Here is a 12,454-nt window from a genome sequence, read left to right as displayed (position 1 = left end):
GAGCTTAACGAAAGCTTTAGGTATCCCTGAGGACAGACATTTGTGTAAATCACCATAAAGGAATACAACATAGAAGGGATCCTCAGGGATGGAGATGCTCCCACCCTGGAATCATTCAAGGCCAGGCTGGATGGGGCTTTGAGCAATCCAGTCTAGTGGAAGGTGTCCCTGCCTAGAGCAGGGGAGTTGGAACTAGATGATTTTAAGGGCCCTTTCCAATCCAAATCATTCTATTCTATGAGGTCAACATTTCAGGGTGGCAGTTGTCAGGTGATGACACTACTAACCAGATGGCCTGGGGAGGGCATTTGGACTCTCTTTTAAAGAATTTGCAACATATTTTATGGGCATATGAGATATTGGAAGAGAAGTACTTCAAGATAGCTGAGCCTAGCTGTCTCAATTCATTGAAAATGAGCATCTTAGAAGGTTCTGAGAGGACTCTTCCCTAGCAGGGTGTCTGCAGGAATTATACTGAACAGCAGGGCATGGAGAAAATGAGCTCAGAAGAAATTCAAGATTTTCTTTTATCAACATTTCTTTCCACTGTAGTGTTGACTTCAGCATCTCACCCTGTCTCCTCCACATACACTTCTCTTTGCTGCCCCTCTGGTTCTTTTGTTTATTTTGGCTGATTGTTTTTAATCAGCATCAGTTCAGCATGATAACAGAGATGTACAGTCATTAATGAAAGCTGTGTGAGGGAAGGCTGCTTAAAATGAGCACTTTTGCCTAAAGGATGGCTTTTGAAAGTACAGCCTGGGAGCGGGGAGAAGAGAGATTCATTAGTACTGGAGGACAGCAGTAGGTTTTTTACCCTATATGTTATATGAGGTAGTGTTGGAGGAGGGTTGCCAGCTGTCACAAAGTTCTTCTAGACAGACAGAATAATCTGACATTTCAGCAGATTTCTTTTAAAAAAGAAGTAAAAAGCAGAAAACTGACGTTTTTGTTTTATATTTTCACATACTCCAATATAGGTCAGAATGAGAAACAGAAATCGTAGTACATCATCCAAACTCTTTTTTTTTCCCCATTCTTTCCTGCTAGTGGCCCTGGAACAATGATTACAATGTTCCCTGGGTGATTTCTTTGCTTTTAAAATGTCTGGATGGAAGCCCAGAGGCAATATCCTTGCTGACATATATTGGGTTCCCTCTGAAGCTGCCAGGCAAGTGGCTCCTTGAGAAAGAATGTGCATTAAAGATTTAGTATTCTCCTGGTTTTAGTCATTTGCAATTGATATTCTTCATATTGCCACCTAGTTTGATACAAATCACACACAAATTCTCACCCCATCAGTGAGCTATGCTTGTATGTATTATTTTTGACTGGGATCAGAGCAGGCTACTCCTGTAATAGGTGCAGAAGACCTGTTTGCATACAGAGACACAAAGACCTCTTCCCCCCTTCCATCTCCTTCTCCTCTTTTCTACTGTAAATTCAAAAGGCTGAAAAGTAGGTTGGAAACTACAACAATTCAGAAAATTGAGGAGACCTCCTCCACAGTGAACATGTTATTATGTGTGCATGCATATGTGTGTATGCACGCACCTGTTAAACTTTGTCTAGGGAATTGCATTGCATATTGGTTCACGGATTGTACGTACCTTTTTCCAACCCTTCCAGTATCAAACACAAATATACTTGTAACAAAGACCTGTTGGCAAACTGCTAGAATTAGAAGAATTTACTCAAAAATGAGTTAAATACTGGGACAAAGAGGAGATATAGCTCAACTGATGATATCTGCTGCTTAGGAAGTGAAACCCATCATGGCACAGTCACAAAAAGCACTTCTATTCTGTATTTCTATTTGTTGTGAGGCTTATCTTCTACAAGCCTTGCTCATGAGTGCCAATGCTTTTAACATACCTGACTCATCTGCATGCCACATCTGAAATCTCCAAGGGAATCAAGTGGCAAAGTGAACCACCAGTAGAAAAGATGTTGCTATTAATGGTGGTACTACCTTCTAGTTTCTTTTCTACTGGAGAGAAAATAAATGCAGTTTCCTTTCTGTAACTGAACATCATAAGGAAAAAAAGACATGGCTGAATCATGGCTGACTTTTAATCAAGGTTTTGCTTTCTGATAATAGATGTAAGATCTTAACACAATTCACATACCACCTTAGCTCGGTAGAAAACGCCTATACTAATTTATAAAATTTGAGTATTCCCATTTTGTAGGATGAACAATCCCTTTGTCCAGCAGCAGCCCTTTGCTAATGTGCTTTGCTAATGTCTGAGAACAATATTGAGCAATTTTGCTGGCTTCTTTGCTCCCGTTTCCCTCCCACAATGTTACGAAGAATGCCACTCAAGATTATGAGATGTTTCACATTCTTCAAGTGGAAATTTGACACTGCTAATCCCAGCAGCCGGGCCTTTCGGCAGCTAGTTCCTTGTGCAGTGCTCTTGGATGATCCAACCGAAATACGGTGTAAAATACTGCTTAATGTGACAGGGAGGGGGCTGCCTGTGAAAGAAAATCTCATTAAAACGTTTAGTTTAACAACCTGGTGACACACATTTCTTGAAGTAAACCTACAAATTAAAGTTGAGTTGTGCATATATGCCTCACCGTTCAGTTCTTCACAGTGAAGTGGATTCATAAAAACATATGGAAGTGAAGCTTGGAGTAAGATGAAACAAATATATTCATACCTTTGTGTAGGCAGTCCACTCTTCTGAAAGAAAGTGAGATATTTTTGTTACTTGGTCAGAAAGCAAATAATCTGATGTGAAAAAAGCTACTGATTCCTCAAGAGAAATGCACTAGGAAAATTTAGTAGCTAACTATTTCCGCTGTTGTGGAAAAAAGGACTCATTTGATATTCAGAATGTTTTCAATATTTGATGGGGGGAAAAGTAGCTTTGATATGTGGGACAAAACCAACCAGTTAGTAAAGAGTGCTACACCAGTGTAACACCATCCATGTTCGTGAAACGTGTAGGTGCTTTGTGTGAGGCTGGAGTCAAGCATGTGCTTTAATTTAATTGCTTGTGGAAGTAATGCAGGTTCTTTGAGAGTAGATCTGGTAGAAAAGCTGGCCTATGCATCCCCTCTCCTGTTCTCAGAATAGAGCTATAGGGCAAAGCTGAACAGTAGAAAGGTGGAAGATTAGCTCCTCCCTTGCTTCTTTCCCGTTACAGACTCTAGCACTTGCTGCACCAGTGTTCATTTCTTCAGAAAAGATTATACAATTGGCTGCTTCCTTTTTGGAGCTGAATATACAAATGGAGGGGGACAATGAATGACAGAACTGGGTAAGTGGAAGTAATGAAAAGGAATGGCATCTTTCTTAAACCTTAAGATTTGTTTTAACAGTAGCAATCCTTAAGTTCAACTATTTTGAGTGACTTCATTCTTGGTTGTTGTGGGGCTACTAATGCTATGTAGTAAAAAAAAAATACAGAACTGCACTGGTTTAGGAATAATGCTGCTGATGGACCCAGGACGGAAAATAACTCCCTAAAACCCAAGTAGAACCTGGTTAAATTATCTATTCTTGTTCTTTCACAGCCCCATGAACAGTTATACTGACCATCAGAGTGAATGGACAGAGGTTCATTCATGGGAGGTGGGCAAGGCCTGCTTGGTCACTGATAGCTGTAACTGTGCTCTCTTTCTGCTGTTATAGCAATAAAACATGGGCTGGTTTGCAATTTAGATTAAGAATTAGGCCATAATGAATCAACACTGAGTACATGAGCTTGCAAAAGAAGGCTGTGTCTTCCCATCATCCCATTGTGCTTACCTGGATACTCTTCTGTGACACACAGCTGAAGTGGGGGAATCTCCTGGGCAGTGTAGCAGAGTTGGCTCGCCAAGAATTCTGGAGCATCTCCTTGAGAGTGTCATTGCTGAGAGGGTCTTCTTGGCTTGGTAACTTGAATTTTGGGTTGGCAGACTCTGGGTCTGCTAAAATTGTCTCTGTCTTTGGTTTGGAAGACAGTAATTTCATGTAGACACAAGAAGGCAAGGACAGCAAGGAAGACTTAGTGCACAGGGGTGGAGTTTTACAAATATGGTGGAGAGAGCCTGTATATTCTTTTTGATTCCCCAGCTTAGCTGTGTCAGAGGAGTCCTGACATATCAGTGCCTGCAAAGCAGAGGCCATCCTTAAACGCCTTAAGGTTGGAGAAGTGGAAATTCTGGCCAGAGCATGCCGGTCAAACTGGAAAGCTGTGTGATGGCTCCCAGTGCACTCTTGTGTTGGAAGCTTCAGAAGTGAAGACTCAGTATAGCCTTGTCTTTGAATGCAGTCACCTGTTGTTGTAGTGGTGTCCATATAAACTGATACTGGGACTGTTTCACAGGGACTGAAGGTGTCTTCTGGACTGCTGCTTTGAGACAAAGCAGCATTTCCTTTATGAAGCTCACTTTCCTTGTTTAGAAGTTCCACGTTGATGCAGGTTTCTTTCACTAGTTCTAGACAATGATCAGAACTTGGTTGTTGCATCTTTCTTGATGAGCATCAACATTTCTATCTGTGTGTGCAAAGGAAACATTATCAGAAAAGGTTCTTAGAATCTTGTTGTATGAATTTTTATATAGGAGAATATGTCAGTTGAAAAAGTCTAAAGAAAATAACATAGATATGTGCTCTAGTACAGAAACTATCACCTGCAGTTTGAATCTCGATTCAATGTGATTTCAACAGCTTTAGGACGTTAGTATTTCAGCTAATCATGAGTGTGCAAATGGTGTCAGCATCAGTCAGCAGAACTAATTACATGGTAAAGACCAGCTGTGTATTTGGGAACTGTGTTCATCTGGTGCTGCAGCCCTCTGATTTCCTGTTGCTACTCCCCCATGAACAAACAAGACATTAACTCTGCTGTACATGGAATAAAACTGAAGTCACTGGCTCTCTGCAATATACTGGTTGCTAAATAGTTTACGTACAAACAGTAATTACTCACTGAAAACTTATTTGAATACAATTTAACATTGATGTAAGGTGAGTCTAATCATTCTTTTCATTAGGAAAAGTATTTTCTTGTAAATACATGTAATCAACTAATGAAGAAAATGGTTTATCAAAGTACCTTATTTCTTGGTTGATGTTTAAATAATGTTCTGTGACTCACAAGGCTCTATTTTAAGATGTTTTGATGACTAGTCTCTCTAAAACTGAACTAGCATTTCAATTTGTAACTGGTGACTATTAAGCCTCTTCAAATTCTGTAATTTGTCTGCTTTTTTTGCTAAGAGGAATCTTAAAGCTGTTCACGATTTCTGGCTTGTTTAGGCACTTTTATTTATTAGAATGAGTTTATTCACACGTGTGTTAGCTTTTTGCTTGAGCTACAGATAGAGTTTTGAGTGCTTATATAGACTTTTTAAGAAACAAACACTTTCATCAGGTTATCTGGTTCAAACTGCTTTTTACAAACTCTTTAGTGGGTAGAAGACAGTCTTTCAAATGATTGCATGAAGCAGTACTATATCTTTATGATGGAATTGTCTTCATTCGTAGCTGCAGTGAATAGTCACAAATAAATTAGCACCTATACATTCTTCTTTGGTTAAAAAAAAGGTTATTTTTACCTTACGCTCATTAAAATGGACATCAAAATCACATTCTCTGTATATCATCAATGACAGTAATAAGAAAACAGCTACTATTTTTCAATTCTGAGCAAGATTTGATTGCATACCATTGCTGTGAGATTTGTTATTATTGCTTTGCGATTCTTAAAGATTTGTTTTGTGAAGTGCAATCACATCTAGGTTATATAACAAAGAAGAATGACTGATCATTGTTTGGGCAGGCAGTCTCTTTGCTTTTTTTATTAAATAGCCACTTCTTCCTGTGGAGAATTTTGTAACTAGATGCAGAATTTCCAGATGCTCATGTGAATATAATTCTGTTGTAGAAATAGAGAAGATTAAAGAGGTATTTAAAGTAAAAAGAAAAAAAAGTCCTAAAAGATAGAAGTAAAAATGTAATAAAAATATTTTCTAAGGAGAAGCTCAAGGAATGGTTCTTAAATATTTTTGCAGTAAGATATTTGTAAAGAAAATACAGTGTAAAAAAATCCAGGATTATTCCACACACATTCAGAAAAATTATAGTGTATGTGATTAAACTTACCAAGCTAGCTAAGTGAAGATTTACCAGCTCCCAGAATGCAGTATCCTTTTCACGTACAATTAAATTTTCAACAAGTGTTTGACTAATTGCACATTAAGCTTAGCGGCAGAGACAGAGCTTTCTCTCTTGAAGCCTCCTTCCCAAATGCTGGTATAGGGAACTAGTTTTTCTTCTTGTAGATTTGTTTCTAGGGGAGTTGTTTATCAGGTCAGACGGAAGTGGCTTCAGGATCAATGCCCATTTACAAATGGTAACACAATCCATACATTTTATTAAACTTAATTTCAATTATAATTCATTTTATACTTTTCACGTGACTAAGTTTGGCAAGAGAGATCTCAGTAAAGTCTATAATAAACTGCAAAGATAGATGAAATGCCTTCACCCCCCCAGTAACCCTTTTTTTTTTTTCTTTTTTCTTTTTTTTTTTCTTGTCTTGATTCATTCAGCTGGACCTAACTATACAACATTCATCTTTTGTGGAAGAATAGTAGTGATAGGTCCCTTGGCTACATTTTATACAATCAGATTTTAGTATTAGCAAGTGTGTTGGCTGAGTAATTCTGAACACAGACAGATCTTAGCACTGGAATACTTCATCATAGCACCCATAATTCTGATGTCCCCTGTTCCTGTCAGTCATTACATTTATGTGTATCACATAAGCAGATATATCTGCTGCTTAATTGAAATCTTCAGAATGTACTTAAAATCTGCTGCTATGCTTTTAGTTCCATGTATTCATATTATGTGAAAGTATCTACATAGATCTTAGCAATGCCAGTCCCTGAATTAGTACATGATTGGCTGGACCAGAATCTAGTTCTGCTCTTGGAAACCTCATCCTAAATCTAATCCCAATTTCTGAACACCTAACCATTCAAATATTGCCTCTCTTTTGCCTACATGCAGTCCAGTGGATGACAGATGTTGTAGGGTGGGAAAAAGGGCTGTTGATAGGACGGAGCAGTCAATTTGTAATTTGGGAAATTGCATTTGTTTCAGAAAGATGGGTCTAAACAGTGGAATGCTCCTGGAAGGATATATCATGAAAAGTAAATATCATCAGTTATTGATTTTTCTTTCTTTTTTTTTTTTTTCCCAACATCATATTTAGTTTCATCACCTCTCAACATCTTCACTGGTAAAAGACAGTTAACCACTTACTCTCCAATTGTTCACACAACATCAATAGCAAAAATTTTTTTTGCTACTGTCAGAGACAGGACAGTGATAAACAGAGGAGTATTTGTTTGAATTAATTTGAAAACACTGTGCTGGCTGATGAATTCTTGGAAACACCCCCACCTCTCCTACTTTGCCTATTCCTTCTAAAATCTTATAGCCATCAATCATGGTATTTAAGTTGTGTGGGTCATCATATTGTGTTTTTTTTTGTGATAGCAATAAAATCATAGTTTTCTAATTGCATTATGGTTTCCAATTTCTCCTGCTTATTTCCCATGCTGCATGCATTGGTATAGAGGCACTTCAGCTGGTCTGGCTGCAAAACCTTCTTGGAGAGGCTCTCCTAAAAACCTCTGGGAAAAAATCTGAGGTTTTCCCTTGCTGTATCCTAAAGCAGCATTGTTCACTGACTCTTCCTCAGCAGTACATAACCTTCACCCATCAAATCTTGTTTGAAGTCCTACTGATGAGTCCTGCTAGATTGCTGCGTAGTATATATACCATAAGATGCTGCAAGTTGATGGTCCCCACTAATATTGTGTCCCTTTAATCTAGCAATGCTATCCTGCACCTTGTTGTGAAACCTTCTATTTATGTTTGCAGTAAAATCCAGTCTATTGAAACTGGTAGCTTTAACTACAGTGAATGAAGGTTTTACCTTTCCTTGCTCCTTTAAAAATTTTTTTTCCCCCCTATTGTATTTATTTGCCCTCAAGTCTTTTCTCCATTTCCTATCGTTTGACTATACAGGTAGTTATAGAATCATAGAATCACAAGGTTGGAAATGACCTATAAGACCATCTAGTCCAACCGTCTTCACACTACCACTGCTACCACAAGCTACTAAACCAGATCTCACAGCTCCTCGTCCAGACGCCACTTGAGCACTGCCAGGGACGGCGACTCCACCACCTCCCTTGGCAGCCATTCCAGTGCCTGACCACTCTCTGAGAGAAAAAGTTTTTCCTCATGTCTAACCTAAACCTCCTCTGATACAACTTGCGGCCATTTCCCCGGGTCCTGTTTGTTGCCTGGGAGAAGAGGCCAAACCCCTCTTCACCACAACCTCCCTTCAGGAAGTTGTAAAGTGCAATGAGGTCTCCCCTGAGCCTCCTCTTCTCCAGACTAAACAATCCCAGCTCCCTCAGCTGCTCCTCATAGGACTTGTGCTCCAGACCCCTCACCAGTTTCGTTGCCCTTCTCTGGACACGTTCCAGGGTCTCAATGTCTTTCCTGTAGTGAGGGGCCCAAAACTGAACACAGTACTCGAGGTGTGGCCTCACCAGTGCTGAGTACAGGGGGATGATCACCTCCCTGCTCCTGCTGGCCACACTATTTCTAGTGCAGGCCAGGATGCCATTGACCCTCTTGGCCACCTGGGCACACTGCTGGCTCATGTTCAGCCGAGCATCAACCAACACCCCCAGGTCCCTTTCCTCTTCGCAACCATCCAGCCACTCGTCCCCAAGCCTATAACACTGCATGGGATTGTTGTGGCCAAAGTGCAGGACCTTGCAGTTGGCCTTCTTGAACCTCATCCCATTCACCTCAGCCCAGTGATCCAGCTTATCTAAATTCCTCTGAAGGGCCCCCCTACTCTCAGGCAGATCAACACCACCTCCCAACTTGGTGTAATCTGCAAACTTACTGAGGGTACAGTCAATACCCTCATCTAGGTCATCAATAAAGATATTAAACAAGATGGGCCCCAGTACTGATGCCTGGGGGACACCACTTGAAACAGGTCGCCAGGCTGGACTTAACTCCATTAACCACTACCCGTTGAGCACGGCCCTCTAGACAGTTTCTTACTGAAAGGAGTGTGTACCTGTCCAGGCCACGGGCAGCCAGTTTCCCCAGAAGAAGCATGTGAGAGACCATGTCAAAGGCTTTGCTGAGGTCTAGGTAGACTACATCAACAACCTTTCCTTCATCTACCAGTCTGGTCACCCAGTCGTAGAAGAAGATGATGTTGGTCAAGCACAACCTGCCTTTCATGAACCCGTGCTGGCTGGGCCTGATCCCCTGGACATCACGCACATGCCGTGCGATCTCACCCAAGATGATTTGCTCCATTACTTTCCCCGGTACCAAGGTCAGGCTGACAGGCCTATGGTTCCCCGGATCCTCCTTACAGCCTTTCTTGAAGATGGGAGTCACATCAGCAAGCCTCCAATCCTCTGGGACCTCTCCAGTTAACCAGGAGCGCTGACAGGTGGTTGAGAGCGGCTCAGCAATCAGCCCTGCCAGCTCCCTCAGCCATCCGGTCTCGTGATAATCCAGATGGAGGAGGAGCTCTCTGACTGTCTCCACCTGAATCGCTGGGGTTATATTCTGAGTGGCGTCCCAGACTTCCAGATCAGGGCATAAAATGCCCAGAGGATAACTGGTCTGGCTATTAAAGGCAGATGTAAAGCAGACATTGAGGACCTCGGCCTTCTCCTTGTACTCAGTGGCCACATTCCCTGCTGCATCAAGTATAGGATGAGAATTATCCTTGGTTCATCTTTTGCCGTTGATATATTTATAAAAGGATTTTTTATTGTCTTTTACTGCAGTGGCCAATCTGAGTTCAAATTGGGCTTTTGCCTTCCTAACTTCTTCCCTGCATACCTTAGCTACTCTCTTGTAATCTCCCCAAGTAGCTTGTCCCTTCTTCCAGAGGACGCAGACTCTCTTTTTCTCTCTTTTTCTCCCTGAGTCTCAACAGTAGCTCATCCACACCAGTCGTCTACCCCTGTGGCTCACCATAGGGCACTCAGGGACAGCCTGTTCTTGCACCTTTAAGATTTCCGTCTTGAGGAGCGTCCAGGCTTCCTGGACCCCTTCACCCTTAAGAAGACTCCCAAGGGACCCGTGCTACAAGTGCCCTGAACAGATCCAAGTCTGCCCTCTGGAAGTTCAAGAAAGTAGTTTTGCTGGTCACTCTTTTGACACTTTCAAGAATAGAGAATTTTACAATTCCATGGTCGCTCTGCCCAAGACGGTCCCCAACCTTCACTTCTCTCACCAGTCCTTCTCTGTTAGCAAAGACCAGGTCTAGCAGGGTACCACTCCTGGTAGGCTCTCCTACCAGTTGCATAAGGAAGCTATCTTCCACGCAGTCTAGAAACCTCCTGGACTGCTTCCTCTGTGCTGTATTATATTTCCAACATATATCAGGGAAGTTGAAGTCTCCCATGAGAACAAGTGATGGCAATCGCGTGACTTCCACGAGCTGCTCATAGAATGCTTCGTCCAACTCTTCTTCCTGGTTAAGGGGTTCTATAACAGACCCCCAACAAGATGTCGCCCCTACAGACCTTCCCCCTGATCCTTACCCATAGACACTCAACTGTCATTACTAACCCCAAGCTCTTCAATATCAAAACAATCTTTGATATAAAGGGCCACACCACCACCCTTCTTTCCTCATCTATCCCTTCTGAAGAGCTTGTAGCCATCTATCACAGCACTCCAGTCATGGGAGCGGTGTTTCAGTAATAGCAACAAGGTCATAATTAGCCTGACTCACAATTGCTTCCAACTCTTCCTGCTTGTTGCTCATGCTGCATGCATTGGTATAGATGCACTTCAGTTGAGTCATCTGCCTCACCCCCAGCTTAAGCATTGTTCCCCTAGGCTCATCTCTTGTGAGACCTGTTTTGTCCACTTCCCCCTTCGTAGCTAGTTTAAAGCTCTTTCAATAAGCCCTAGCTCCTGCGCTAGGATTCATTGCCCCCTTTGAGATAGGTGGGTTCCACAGACAGACAACAGGCCAGGGGCCGAGTAAACTGCCCTATGATCAAAGAACCCAAAGTTTCTGGCTCCAAGCCAATTATTTATTGCTCATGCTTTCTGATCCCGCTTGATGTCCCTTACTGCCCCCCCAGAAGGTATAGAGCAGAAGATTACTTGAGCTCCCGCTCCTTGAACTAAAAGCCCTGAATGCCTTGAAATCTTTTTTCATAGTTCATAGATTTGTCTCAGCAATTTCGTCACTGCCCACCTGAACTACGAATAATGGAAAGTAGTCAGATGACCTAACCAGCTTAGGGAGTTTCCTGGTTATGTCCAGGAAGCAGCAGGCTTATAAAGCAAGCGGGCGTATTAATGAAGCAGCCAAATGATCACAAGAGATACTAGTCTGCAGGATGCAATGGTTTTATGTACGAGTGGCAGTGGAGATTTTGGCAGTGCTCTGGAGGCAAAACGTACCTTAGCAATATCCATGTACATCACTGTATGAATGCTCTCTGTGTATATATTTGTGTGTATCTATGGACATTTTCTGGCCAAAAATGCACTGTTATCATTGCAGTAAGTGTGTAATTTTCAGTAATTGAACTGTAATCAGTGGTTCTATTTAACTCTGGCATTGTATATACTTTCAAAGTTATGAGTAACTGTTTCCAGTGACTTTTTGTTTAATATTTAGCTGCAGTATCTCAGGAAACTTAACATTATAGAATATAAGTAATGAAGGAAATGGCTATAGCTCCACATTTAAAGAAGAGTTAACATTTTTATTTAAAGAAATGATGTTTTTCCACCGTGTTACATATAGTATTTATATCCTGGAGATGCCCTTGTCTCTCCATTCATTACATATCATCCCTAGAGGCCTGCCCCAAAATAGAAAAAAAATGTTCTCTGAGTCATGTAGCTGCTTAGTTTGTGGATAATACTTTTATTTTATTGACCTGGCATTCACACAGAGTTTACTTTTATTATATCTTTTATTATATCTTTTCTCTTTGATGTATTTCTCAAAAACAAACAATACTGTGCTTTGAGCTAACTTCTTGGTTGCTCACTAACTCAGTTTGCCAGGAATCAGAAATTTGTCATCCTGAGGCTCAAACTGAGGCTTTTTTGAATTATCACTCTGTCCTGAATGGACAGTGGTATTAAATCTTACCCAAGAAAACTAATAGGTAGAGATCATTCCATAGCAAGGAAGGAGTCCAAAGTGTATTTAACCACCAGACTATCAAAATAGTAAAAAATGAAAAAAAAAGCTTAACTTCCATACCCAACTTCCATTACAGTGAGCAGCCTAGTGGTCAGGCCCCATCTTTGGAGGATTTATTGCAGGGTACTATTTGGGGTGTGTGTTCCATGCCTTACATGATGTTTTATCAACATCTCAGAATGTTCTGCTTTTAATCAATTTCATAA

General features: G+C 41.1%; 1 protein-coding gene across 1 annotated transcript in view; it reads right to left on the bottom strand.

The window, feature by feature from the left end:
* The window catches only part of PLEKHG7 (pleckstrin homology and RhoGEF domain containing G7), a 35,754-nt gene extending 29,568 nt beyond the window's left edge, over nt 1–6,186 (bottom strand). Inside the window, 3 exon segments of the mRNA XM_090139806.1 lie at nt 2,670–2,692; nt 3,764–4,496; nt 6,107–6,186. Coding sequence (XP_089995932.1) covers nt 2,670–2,692; nt 3,764–4,468 — 728 coding nt within the window. The 5' untranslated portion in view covers nt 4,469–4,496; nt 6,107–6,186.
* Between the last annotated feature and the right edge of the window lie 6,268 nt (nt 6,187–12,454).

Source organism: Phasianus colchicus, chromosome 1 (assembly GCF_987193195.1).
Source record: "Phasianus colchicus chromosome 1, bPhaCol1.hap1.1, whole genome shotgun sequence".
NCBI lineage: Eukaryota > Metazoa > Chordata > Aves > Galliformes > Phasianidae > Phasianus > Phasianus colchicus.
Note: the sequence above shows the minus strand (reverse complement) of the source record. Positions and strands in the feature narration are given on the sequence as shown.